The sequence below is a fragment of the Onychostoma macrolepis genome, chromosome 10, assembly GCF_012432095.1.
Source record: "Onychostoma macrolepis isolate SWU-2019 chromosome 10, ASM1243209v1, whole genome shotgun sequence".
Classification (NCBI taxonomy): Eukaryota; Metazoa; Chordata; class Actinopteri; order Cypriniformes; family Cyprinidae; genus Onychostoma; species Onychostoma macrolepis.
Window position 1 is genome coordinate 7,725,371 of NC_081164.1, and position 13,368 is coordinate 7,738,738.

General features: G+C 35.8%; 2 protein-coding genes and 1 long non-coding RNA gene across 7 annotated transcripts in view; 1 reads left to right on the forward strand and 2 right to left on the reverse strand.

The window, feature by feature from the left end:
- The window catches only part of LOC131547994 (sodium/glucose cotransporter 1-like), a 67,404-nt gene extending 61,172 nt beyond the window's left edge, over positions 1-6,232 (reverse strand). The window contains exons 1-4 of one of the 5 annotated variants that reach the window (XM_058788820.1): positions 6,156-6,215; positions 5,966-6,026; positions 1,724-1,867; positions 692-901 (exon numbers count right to left, since the gene is read on the reverse strand). The gene's annotated coding sequence lies outside the window, so the exon portion shown is untranslated. Of the gene's footprint in view, positions 1-691; positions 902-1,723; positions 1,868-5,965; positions 6,076-6,155 lie in introns of those variants that run through there. The other 4 variants (XM_058788824.1, XM_058788823.1, XM_058788826.1 and 1 more) reach the window with 4 other exon arrangements.
- A 924-nt stretch (positions 6,233-7,156) lies between these two features.
- On the forward strand, positions 7,157-11,320 carry ska2 (spindle and kinetochore associated complex subunit 2). Its single transcript, XM_058789781.1, has 7 exons — positions 7,157-7,224; positions 9,036-9,125; positions 9,206-9,382; positions 9,562-9,636; positions 10,221-10,263; positions 10,387-10,519; positions 10,677-11,320. The coding sequence occupies exons 1-7, from the start codon at positions 7,195-7,197 to the stop codon at positions 10,807-10,809; spliced, it is 681 nt and encodes a 226-aa protein (XP_058645764.1). The 5' UTR covers positions 7,157-7,194; the 3' UTR covers positions 10,810-11,320.
- Positions 11,321-11,330: 10 nt separating this feature from the next.
- On the reverse strand, positions 11,331-13,366 carry LOC131548483 (uncharacterized). The gene is made up of 3 exons (XR_009273161.1): positions 13,288-13,366; positions 11,845-11,905; positions 11,331-11,684 (listed from the first exon to the last, which is right to left on the reverse strand). It is a non-coding gene; the product is annotated as an uncharacterized LOC131548483 (long non-coding RNA).
- Positions 13,367-13,368: the final 2 nt, after the last annotated feature.

Sequence of the window (13,368 nt, forward strand, 5' to 3'; positions counted from 1 at the left end):
ATGCTGGTATTTTCAAATGTGCACAATACAGGCCTACTGTATCTTTGACATTGAAGCCTCTATCTGCAAGAATGACATCTCCCGGTGATAATTTCTCAAGATACCCACAGTTTTCTGTTATGTGCTTGTCGCTTGTTCGTCCACCCCAGCCTTTTGACACAAAGGATATAACACCTTGTGGTGTTATTGAAATCAGATATTTTAGTGTTGTGATGCTTGTACTGAGAGTGTGTCTGTGCACGAGTTCTAAATTTCTTTGGCTTCTCTATGAAGATTTCGAAACAGTTGATGATAGAAGTGCAGTTGTAAAAGTTAGCCCTGAAACACATGTGCAGACAGACCTGAATTTGTTGTTTTGATGGCCAATATATAAGTGGTGACAGTCTAACATACACTACCTTTTAGAAATCTTGACATGAAAGTAAAGACAACCATTAATTTTGCATAGCTTGGAAGGCCTGTGAGTTCCTGTCCCATGTCATCATTTACTTTAAAGGCCTCTTCATTTAAAGACAGCTCATCAACTTTGCCCTTTAGACAATGAACCTCAGCTCTAAGTCGTGTACACTCATTTTTCAGTGCCTCGACTGTAGCTTGGCAAGGTGCATTCGAGCATGGTCCCACAATGTCTAGGCTATGAATGGCCTGGGAGTAATTGTGCTCATCATGCATGCATTCTGCCTGTACTTACATGGTGTCAGCCTCAGTGGCATTGATGATTGCTGGAAGCCACTACAGTCTCACGGTCAGTTTCAGGCAAAGTCTCAGTCCTTTTCCGCTTCATCTGCTGGGTATGCTCAAACCTGTTTGGCATACATGCTTTTCTGTCGCCGTTCAGCTGAAATGTGCGCAAAAATGCTAGGCACATAATCGGGGCTCAGGGGGTTGTCATTTTTTCTTCCTAAGCAGACAGAGAGACAAAAATGGAATATTAAATGTGTGCACAAGCCTCCTAAAAAGATGTTGACCTGCCTGAGCAGGGTAATTTAACTAATCTTTTTCTCTCAGACATGTTTCTCTCTTATTAACCTATACTGCACATACAGTGGTAGCCAAAATTATTAGAACACCTGACAGATCTGAAAATATTGACCTTTTTTGCTTACAAAACAGGATTCAATTTCATAATGTTCATGAAACATGCAAATGGTTGCTCTGAGCACAATAAATATCAGATGAAGTGAGTCGTACTGTTCTTATCCACTTTTGACTTATAATATTTGGTATGTCCACCTTTTGCAGCAATTAGTACAGCAGTACATCTCTCTGGCATAGTGTCAATATATTTCCTGAGAACTTCAACACTAATATATAACATGCCACACACCTGACAATGATCACACAAGTAATTTGGCTTTTACTACCATTTACCACAGTAAGCCTTGGACTTGATTGTTATTTTAAGGACCCTAACATAGGTACAGCAAGTGTAACAGTTATAATGTAATAATGTACGTTAAGGTCCTGATTAGTTGTAAACTTAAAACCGACATCAGCTCAAAACACATTTGAGTCAATGATAGAAAAGTTAGCTGAGTTAATCTGAATTTAACGATCATTTAGCTAATATTAGCATAATGCAAATAAGCTCATGGTATGTTTGAATGATGTCACTGCTAACGTTAATTATTTGGCAGCTGACGTTAACTATGTTTAAGTGTTTTTAAGCGTTTTTTTTTTTTCTGAAAAAGGGAGCTAAAAGATAAGTTATAATTGGGCTTACCGGAGACAAAGTACTGACTGCACAATCTGGAGTTAAATGTTGGCTGGCAGTGGTCCCTTCTGACGCCAACCATTTATTCCGCCGATCTAACAACTTTGGAATTGTGTAAAATTGTAGTTCAGGGTCTCTCTGGTGACTGCCTTGCTAAAAAAAAAAAAAACAATAGAAGCCCAATAGAAACCGTCACAGAAATTCCAATGGTTTCCATTAAAATGCCATTATAAACCATTAGCTTTTTCCAATAAAACCATTACAAAATTCCTTTTTGTAGTGTGTTTTGGGCATTTTTCCAATAGGATTTAACATCCCACCAATAGAATCTATCACATACCAGTAGACACCATTATAGTTTCCATTAAAGCCAATACAATTCCCATTATAACCATTAAAACCATTACATTTTCTATTGTGTTTTGGGCAGGGTTCTGTTGTTTTTTTCAGCAGGGTGTTGTTACACCCGACAATGTTGATCTTTGTTAATCTTTCTCTGGCTGCTGTAACCATAGACTTAAACAAGCCGCGCAGCTGTGACCAGACACAAAAATGGCTGTGATGGATAAAACCAGGGCTCTACGCTTACTTTTTCTTTTAGGAGCGCTTGTGCACGGTCAAAAATTTAGGAGCACCTTCTAATCAATAATCAAAAATTCTGATCAAAAAATTTACCTTCCTATTACAAGGTGATATTTGACTCCTTAAAGTGATTTACAGGGAATTTTGTTTTTACCTTTGTAATGGTATTTTTCTAACTTTATTAAAAGTATGTCATCTTTTGTCAAATTCAATTTATATATTTATAAGCTTTAACATTTTTAATTAAAACAACAGAATAAGAAGTAGAATAAGAATAAGTTACCAATAAAATTAAGTCAATATTTAAGAAATAAATTTGTACTACAGAGGTGGCACAGAAGAACACAAAAGTGGCTTAAGCTGTATTTTCAGACATTTAATGAGGCTCAGAGGTTGCATGAATGCAATTCATAAATTCATGTTGAGGTTAATGTTTTTAAATATACAATTCTGAATATAGAAATCGACAAGATCGATAGCATGGTCACTGCCAGAAAAATACAGAAATATGTTGTTTCAGTGAAAATTTTAAATCACATTTTATAAAAGAAGATAAATAACAACTTAGGTTCTCCCAAAGAGATTTAACCTGATTGCAAAAATAGAATAAATGGAGTAAAGTTTCTTCCTCATCTTTGTAAAATACACATAAATTGGAGAGATCAAAAAAAAAAGAAGCAATTTGGGAGTTCGTTGGATAAACATTATGCAAAATCTTAAAATGTACCTCTCTGATTTTATTAGAGATGCAGAAATTTTCAGCCAGTAACCATGCTCTCTCCCAGTGAATACTGTCAAAAAAAATAGGTCCAGAAAAATGTACATCTAGGGGATGTATATACTGAATAATGTAACATTCGCTTTATATATCTACTGTTACATTTTTTATCAAGAAAACAAACTCCATCCAATAAAAGTTTGGGCATAATTGTTTTCCTTTCATTAAAGCATAGGTATATTTTAAATAAAATAACTTGGAGACAAACTTTTGATGACAGAATTGAAAGATCTAGCTGGTAGAGGAAAACTATACAAAGTCATAAATTCTTCATACTCCAGTATACAGGTGCTGGTCATATAATTAGAATATCATCAAAAAGTTGATTTATTTCACTAATTCCATTCAAAAAGTGAAACTTGTATATATGTATTTTGAGATACTGATTTTTGACTTTCATGAGCTGTAAGCTCTAATCATCAAAATTAAAAGAAATAAACATTTGAAATATATCAGTCGGTGTGTAATGAATGAATATAATATACAAGTTTCACTTTTTGAATGGAATTAGTGAAATAAATCAACTTTTTGATGATATTCTAATTATATGACAAGCACCTGTAGTACCATCATCTTTAAATAAATCCAAAACAAAGACAATATGTCATACCACTTGTCAATAAAAAGAGACATTTCTTAGATTAGGTGGCCTAGATCTTTTTCTTTTTCATTTCTTTTAAAATGCAATTTCACCCCTTCTAAACTGCTGATTTCTCTCTCTAATTTTTACCAACAAGCTTTACTTGCTTGGAAATTGTGTTATGTGCACGACTTTTCTCCCCACAAAGAATTCTTTGAAATCCAAAACTTCCAATCCACCCTCAGATCGCCTGTTGGACAAATCAGATTTCCTAATTTTATGGGATTTATTCTTCCAAATAAAATTCAGTAACATTGTATTTATATCATCAGCAATTTTGTCACTAACAAATAAAGATAAAGCAGGGTAAACAACAGGACAACCCCTCTGCTTTAGATATAAGCAGTGGTGGAAAGAGTACTGAAAATTTGTACTTAATTACAAGTACTGTTACATTGCTGAAATGATACTCAATTACAAGTAAAAGTACTGGTGTCAAAACAGTACTTAAGTAAAAGTACAAAATACTCTTCTCAAAAACTACTCAGATTACTAGTTACTTTTTAGCCGGCTATATTCAATGAATTACCAAAAAAATATTCATTCATATAAAACATCTATGTGGATAATAGCTACTTCGACCAAAACCTGCTTATATCTTATTGACAATGTGCAGGGTTTTATTGTGGTGCACCTCCTCTCCACCTCTTGTTCAGAGCAGATTCACGGTTTGATAGGAGTGCTTAAGAATATCTGCTTGTTACGTCTGGCATCACGCTTCACCGCTTCCGGGTCATAACGCTCTGCCAGACGCCCCAAGAAAACACCAAACTGTGCTAATATACACCCATGATGACATGTAATACTGAAAAATTATAACCCTAACCTTTATCTCCATACTGAAACCCCAGATGGCCAGACAGTGATTCAGCTAAAATATTAGTGCCTGAGACACTGTGAGCACGGAGACTGTAGTGTGCACAGCAATATTTGAAATGCTTAGCTTAAATATGTAATATTAATTAAATAGTGCTCATAAATGGCTGTTGAGATCCAGAAACAGCAGTCCTTACGTCACACTTAACAAGCTGTCAAACTGACGTCATCAGAGTGAAAACGCCATTCCAGAGCGGGAACAAATGTTCAGTTTTTGATTAAAGATTACGACGGCAGACTTTTTTTTTTTTTTCTCTCGGTGTATTGACTTGCATGATTTAATTGTTCACCACAAGACTAGTAATGTGCACTAAAAATGTAAATAGGGTAATTTTTGATTTCATGACTACTTTAATCATTTTCAATACCTTTGGCAAAACTAGCACATACTGTATACTGCCATATAGATATTTTAATATCTCAATTTTTTTTTCAAGGCAATCATTATTTCAAGCTTTGAGTGGTTTAATCAAAGTCTTCTAAAAAGACACGTTTGCTTTATATGATGAACAGATTTTAATATAGGCTTTTATTTACATACATATAAACATTGATCAGTTATAAAAATCTCAATCTTAAACATTTGCTCATTCTGTGTATTTGTGTCTTTAAAATAGGGTAACTTTGTTGCAAAAGCTTACAGCACAAAGCTTGATTTTAAATTTGATTTCAAACTGAATTGAAAAAAAGACAAGTACACAGTCAGTAACAAAATTATACATTCTTATATATTCTAAGTATGACAACACTGAATTTTTAAGAGCCATATCTATCCATCTATATATATATATATATATATATATATATATATATATGTGTGTGTGTGTGTGTGTGTGTATGTATATATATATATATATATATATATATATATAGATAAACGGAACATCAGATGGCTTTGACCTGTAATGTCTGTACAATGTAGTGATGCAGTTAGACAGACTAGGATATTTATATGTACAAATCATACAAATATCCCATTCTGAAACATTTATAGCATAACCTTACATTGTAAAGAAATTAAAAGTTCCATTTTTGATTGTTGAAAGACTTTCTGGTGCATTTCACTTACAGCCAATAAAATTTCCCAGTAGCATTTTCATCGGTCAGGTGTGGATCTATTCTGAATGGTTGATAACTTTTGACAAAGTTTAATCCAGGAGCAAAGAGAAATAATTTCTACTTTAAAAGCACAGAGAGATCGCGATTGCACACAGTCTGCGCGCAAGCAATATCGGAGAGAGGACAGGCAGTTCATTTGTATAAGGCCTATTTGAGAGCTCGCATCCAGTTTTCTGCGGTTACATGACTGTGTTCTCATGTTACAATATAGCGCTCGCCACATTTGTGCGGGAATGATTAAAATTATGCGGAATACCTGTAATCCCGCGCGGATATTCAGACTGTGTATTGACAGGAGGCGGATGCTGTCAAACTCGCTGTCGGAGAGGAGAGAGACGCAGCGTTTATCGGTGTATATACGGTAGATACTGCGGAAAATAAGTAATGGAACCCTATCAGATATTTAAGTATCGGTATCAAAACTTAGATATTTAGGATAACACTACCATGTCGTTTGTTTCTCCAAACTTTGACTCCTTAGTTACGCTGAGCTCCCTCACTGTCCGATCAGCTCCTCAAAGCCTGCTGCTGCTGCGGGCGGCGGGTTTTCCCGCGGTTCAGATATCAGGGCTTTTATTGGTCGGTTTACGATCGGAGATCTTTATTGGCTACTGAAGTGCCGTCAAAGGTTTGAATATGAATTCAAATTGTGGGCGTGCTCAGTAAAAGTACAAGTAAAAGTACAGCTTTAAAAATATACGTTACTCAAAAAAGTACAAGTACCCGAAAAAACTACTTAATTACAGTAAAGTGAGAAGTTGTAATTCGTTGCCTCCACCACTGGATATAAGAACTCTACCATAGATGGATAGATCTCGTTGAAGCCAAGAATGAAATATTATTCTAGTTTTCTTTATTTTAGGAGACAAATTGAGATGTTGACGAGTAGCAGTGTGATGCTAGCCCATCGGCCTACAAAGTGACGTCATAGTTCCCCCAATCTATTACTGTTTAAGGACTGTATTATATATCTTATTTTTAAAAATGACTCTTTTAATAAACATTTTATAACAATATTAACTGTCATCAAGACGGCATGATTACCCTGACCTGAACAATACACCTTGGAGCTTAAAATAGTTCTCTTCCTTTAATTCTTAATGCCTTGGACTAAATATTTGTGTACTACACATATCACGTAGTATAGAGTATGCATACTCTGCAGAGTATGACTAAGTTTGAAACATAATAACATTTTTCGCATGCATGCATCAACAGACTGCCGAAAGTAAAAAAATAAATAAATAAATAATTTAAAAAAAAAATGAATTCTGCATACGTTTTTAATACTCAATTTTAAATACACTGTGTAGTATGTACAAGACCGTACGTTAGAATTCCATCCCGAACCCCTTTTTCCACCCCTTTTCCGAACTGACCAATCACCTTCCACGTTCTCTGACAGCTGACCAATCAGAGAAGATCTCGCGTTCTGCTGCGAGCTTTATATTTCCGGGGCTGCTTCAGGAATGTAAACTATTCAACATGGAGACAGTTGATAAGCTGGAGGCGATGGTAAGATGTTTTTTCAGCCAAACGTTTCCATCAGATGTTTTCAAGTGTAAACCGACCGTACGCGTCTAACTGTTAGTGACACAGGTGCCTTTACGATAAACAGCGTAATGTATAACAAACACGAAGAATTACATGTTCTGTAAATGCCTCTGACTTTCCCTCAGGTTGGAAAATTACGAAAAACATGTAGCTGGATGGCTAACTAGTGCCACTGCTAATGTCTTTTTTCACTTGTATGCACAGCAAAAAAAAGCTCTAATATGATTGATTTACTATAATGTGCATATTTTGAATCGAAACCATGGCGTTTATTCCGAAAAGTGTTAATTTGGCTCGATGGCTGCTGTGAGGCGCTGATCTCGGTGAGGGCCTGTGCGTGAGTCCGCGAGACTGCGCGCCGCGTCCCGCACTTACTCCTTATACCTTATTCCATGAGATGTTTACATATGTGTAAACACTGTGGGATTGTATGCACACCAAGATATTGTAGCAATTGTTATTAACTGATATCAACTTCAATAAAATGTGTCCATTGCTTCTGGAAGACACACAGACCTCTTTGTAAAAGTTTAGCTTTTGAAAGACATAATTTGTATGCCTGCAAAATCTCATAAAAGCTATATTGCTATTCTGTTTAAGTAAAACCATAATAACATGCATTGATATAATTTTTCATGAGTTCAAATGTCGTTAGGGGGCGCAGTGTTGCTCTTTGTAGCGCACTAACATTAGTAATTTTACTACGCTGCCAGTGTAGTAAACACTGTAGTTTTTTTAAAATTGAGATTTATACATCTGAAAGCTGAATAAATAGGCTTTCCATTGATGTATGGTTTGTTAGAATAGGGCAATATTTGGCCGAGATGCAACTATTTTCAAATCTGAACATGATCGTTACTTAATATCCTATAGATTTGTGGCATAAAATAAAAATCAATCATTTTGACCCATACAATCACTACAAATATACCCGTGCTACTTATGACTAGTTTTGTAGTCCAGGGTCACATGTGATAAAATAATAATAATGTATTTTATATTATAATAAATTCTCTATCTAAACAATTATGGCTGTTGCCTATTAAATAATGCAAAATATCTATAATGAACAAAATACCATAACAATAAACACTCACTTTTAAAGCCTTTATCATGATCCATCTGCATATCTGTATCGCAATGTGTCTATGGTTTTAATGTTTTATGTGACAACTGTGTTTTTCTTCCCAGGCTTTTTGTTGACATTATTTACATGATTGGATATTTCAGCATGCAAATGGACCGCCCTGAATGCGTACCGTCTGTCCAGTGCCCCTTTTATATTGTACTACTGATAACCCAGTTATTAAAGCAGTGCAATGTTAAAAGGGCATTGGCCAGGGATTTTTCTCAAAGGTAGGGTCAACAGCGTGGCCAGCCACCTCAAGTGCTGTTAACAGGTGCTCTGACTTCATTGCACTACTGTATTGGACAGCTAGCAGTGCAATAGTATTGTCAAAGCATCCGAGAGCAGCTTTGCACAATGTTTGAAAGTTTTCTAAGAGGTACGCCCGCCGTCTCATCTGGCATACGGTTGTTTGTCTTCTCTGTTTTACAGGTCATAATGTCCAATCCTAATTCTTGGGACCCTATCAGTATTGCCTCTGCTGTCCACTGTGTTCAGAGTAGTGCAATATTGCTAATAGGGTTTCAGGTTTTAGGTTGTTCCCTCATTCAGATGGGCCACTAAAGCGTGCAAATAGCAATCAACGCTCAATTCAAATCTTGTGAATGCTTACTGAATTATGATGTTTAGATCTGTGTCCTTGTAGTTCCAGAAAGCAGAAGCTGATATAGAATATGTGGAAAAGCGGCTGAAATTTGACTTCATGGCCAATGCGAGAGAAGCGGGCACGTTTGAGGTATGTTCGTATTTTATTTATTTTTTTATGTTAAATACTGACTGAGTCTGTGTTTCTAAATCTGTGGTTGTGGATTTCAGGGAAACCCTGTTCAGTTGCTGGAGAACCTGTCGGCGATCAAAGCGCGGCATGCGGCCTTGTGCACACAGGTGGAGGAGATCACGGCGGAACAGAAACGCTCCATGGACTCGATACGATCTCACCTGGACACCACTGTGCAGCTAGTTCAACAGCTGCAGAACACAGCAGATGTGCAGGTATTCGTTCAGTTGTGCAACAACAGCCCAAATCTAACAAACCAAAACAGTCCATGTTAATCTTACTACACCAGAGGCCATACACAATGATTTCACCATGGTTAAGGAATAGTCTTTGGGGAAAAAATAAAGGTTTTTGGTTCGGATTGTATGTGTGCTAATGGGAAATCTTGTTCAAGGTTCCGCCACTGACAAAAGAAGAACAAGAAGCGAGAGATTTTCTCTGCTCATCCATTGCTGCATTAAATGTAGAGGTTAGATATTTTGTCAAGCGTTTTATTACCATAATTACATAACTACACTACTGTTCAAAAGTTTGGGGTTGGCGTTATATTGTAAGAAGATGCTTACTAGTGAATATAAACAGTAATATTGTGAAATATTACTACAATTTAAAATAACTTTTCTAATTTAATTTATTTTTTTTAATTCCTGTGACTGCAACACTGAATTTTCAATTGCTATTACTTCAGTCTTTAGTGTCATTCTAATGATTTCAAGCTTTAGAAACATTTCTTAAAATAGCCTTGATGCTGGCATGGCGTTAAAAAGTGGATAAATAAGAAACATTTCTTCTCACCATCAATTTTGAAAACGGCTATTTTGCTAAATATGCTACTTTTTTTTTTTTTTTAACATTTAAATGTATTGACTGTCACTTTTGATCAATTGAATGCATCCTAGCTAAATAGAAGTCTTAATTTCTTAAACAAAATCTTGCTCCCTCTAATTTTTGAACAGCAGTTGCATGTACTTATTAAAATGTAATTATTTGTAATGTTTTGAGGTAAAAGCTACTTTGGTGTAGTTGTTGGTGAATGTGTTTCTGTTTCTTTAGGCCGTGCCTACAGAAGAACCTCAAACTCAAGCACAGTCTGAATGTAAGGACCGAAGAAAACTATCAGCATTAAGCAATTGTAACATTGGCACAGAGTCAAAGGTCATCAGCATCTACATCAATATCAATAATTATAATAATTTGTTTTTTTCTCTCTTTCTTGCAGCACAGAATGTGTGTGACGAGGTATCAGAGGGGACATTTGAGACTGTCCCACGGAGTGTACGCGGTAACTTGAAGCTGAATGACCTCAACACACTCTATAAACAGTTATCCGAGTACTTCTCAGATAAGAACAGGTTTGTCTGGTCATATTCGTGCGAACACGTCACCTTTAACCCCAAGCCCTAACATGACTGATAATGTACTGTAACTTAAGACAACTATGTGATTTATACCAAGAAAAGTGTTTTCTAATACATTTGATCTAAAAAATTTTCATTCTTGTCTCTTCAGGGGGCCAATAAGCACTCAGAGGATGAAGAAGCTGAACATGATAGTTAGTGATTCTGCATTGAAGACCTTGAAGCATCTTAAACTCATTGAGCTGGATAAAAAAGGTCTTGTGTCATTGCTGGCAAAAGACTGAGAAACGGGGACAAAATAGACATACAAACCCCACCAAAACATGTAAAACATCCAGTTCCTTCCACCTCTGTGCTGAAGTAAAATCCTTCTTGCACTTTGATTGGCTCAACAGTTTAGAACCGGAATAACGGTGACTTGAGAACATTTCATAAACACTGCATCCATAAAGTTAAAGTATATTCATTAATCAGAATTGCAAACATTTAAAAAAAATAATAATTTTATCAGACTTTAAGCACGTATTTTTGGCTGTTATTTTTCTGTCCATTATTAAATTTATATCATGACCTGTTGTGGCATAATTGGGTTTATATAAGAAACTGTACAGCATAAGAGTTTATATTTTTTTGTAAAGTGAAACAGCTGTTTATAAAAATTTCAGATCTCAGTGAAGCAGAGGAGACTGTATTTGAATGGTAAAATTCAGTGTATTCACTTGTTTTTTGCTTACTGTTGTAATTATTCTGAGTATGCAAATAAAATGTCTCTTTTTTATTATTATTATTTATATATATATATATATATATATATATATATATATGTTTCCTTTATTTAAAACCTACTGAATGCAACAAGACACTGGCAATAAATGTCTGTAACAACATCAGTACATCAAATAGAATTTAAAACATTTTAAAATGTATTGCATCTATTTGTTACGGTCCATAGTAACAGCAAAGCTCAAACTGTTGATGTACATAAGAACAAGTCTGAAGGTTTTTTATTTGGAACATTTTCTTACATTAAACAGTAAATTCAACACAAACTACATGCCTTAAGCATCTAAAATGTGAACAATTCAGATGCAAAACTTCAGGATCGGCTCCTCTTTAACAGTGCAGTTTGACTGACTCTGGAAGTGTCTGCTCAGGAACTCTGCTAATAAAAAAATTAAACTATGAAATTACAAAAATAAATTCTGGAGTATTTTCAACCAGGAAAGCCAGCAGGAGTTTTCTAATATATAAGCAATACGATTTACTCTAGCAAAGTATTCCTAGGGTCAAATGCGTTTTATTTTAAGCTTCTTGTGCACCTGTTAGGATGGTTCTCCTGATCAGCTGCCTCAATCTTCTCTCCTAGCTTGTTTATACATTCTACAGAAAGAAAACAAATGGGGCTTCAATCAGTTAAACCAGGGATTAGCAATGTCGGTCCTGGAGTGCCGATGTCCTGCAGAGTTTAGCTCCAACTCTGGAAAAAAAAAACCTCACCTACCTGCACCCCTAGTAATCCTGAAGACCTTAATTAGCTTGTTCATGTGTTTGATTAGGGTTGGAGCTAAACTCTGCAGGACAGACGTTACCTGGCTATCCCGAGTTAAACACTCCATTGGGTTAGATGGAGGCAAAACAAAGTGAAAACTGGAGGCGGCCAATTCAAAACAGCACAGACTTGGCAACATAAGGAGCTTAAAATGTCAACTTGTGTTGTTGGGTGGCAGAATTGACGGACTACAGGGTTCAATTTGAAATTGTATTGGCAGCAGGTATGCACTGACAGACAAAAAAACAATGACAGCTATGGTTAAACACAATAAAATGAGTGGACTGGACAGAAACGATCATCAAAAATGCGTATGTTTGCAGCGCACACTTCTTATCAGGAAGGGTTAAATAAAGTGTTGTCTTTTGTTGTTGTGGATTATGGTTTGATTGCATGCCTGAAAATTTCTCATGCATCTCGCTACATGCAAGAGTATGAAATAATGTCTGTATGCATGTGTGTAAAAAAACCGAACTGGTGACTTAATATGCTTAATCTTCTGTGATTGTATATACATTGTTGTGCTTGATTGTGGCTGGAGTTTTTAAGAGCCTGGTAAGAAAGAATAATCAAATACAGAAAGTTCAAAAATTGATTTGCAGTGTCTAGAATTTTATTTCTAAAAAATATTCACATCTTTAAATGTAAAGTAATGTAATGATACTGTAATGTCACTGTAAATTTACATCATTTACAGGAGGCTTATACTTTAAAATAACTATTTGGCCATTGCATACATACCTCTTCAAATATCCATCACATTGAATGTTGACTTTTTTTTTTTTTCTATATTGGCCCAATTGTTCACTCTTAAGTAAAAATAGCTGCCTGCTGAAATTGAAACGTATGCCTACATCTTCATGGCTAGATAGACACAGGTGAGTTTCTCTTTACTATACACGTTAGGTTTCTCTGTCAGGTAAGTGTAGATGTGAGTCACTCAACCGGAGGTAATCCTGTCGGATCATCCATCCATTGAGTGAGGGTACGTGTTCGTCCGTTAAGGTTAACATCGGGTAAAATCAGGTTTTCTCCAGTCATTGTTAAAAACAAGCAAACAAATCTTGATAGCTAGTGTTAGAGAAGTGATTAGGACAATCTTTCTGCCTCCACCTAAGCTCTGCCCACAAAAAACATTACAATGTTTATTAACTGAAAAGGGGTCTGTACTAACCCTTGAAAGGAGACTAAAAAAAGACTTTTTTCCACGCACCTGCTGCTGTCTCTATGTAGTCCCCTTCTGGACAACCCAAGTCCTCTCTCACATCCCCCTCTCCTTTTATGTCAGACATGC

Coding starts and splice junctions, on each gene's coding strand:
- ska2 (XM_058789781.1), top strand. CDS start 7,195: ATGGAGACAGTTGATAAGCTGGAGGCGATG. Junction 9,637..10,220: donor TTGCTGCATTAAATGTAGAG/GTTAGATATTTT, acceptor CTGTTTCTTTAG/GCCGTGCCTACAGAAGAACC. Junction 10,264..10,386: donor AACTCAAGCACAGTCTGAAT/GTAAGGACCGAA, acceptor TCTTTCTTGCAG/CACAGAATGTGTGTGACGAG.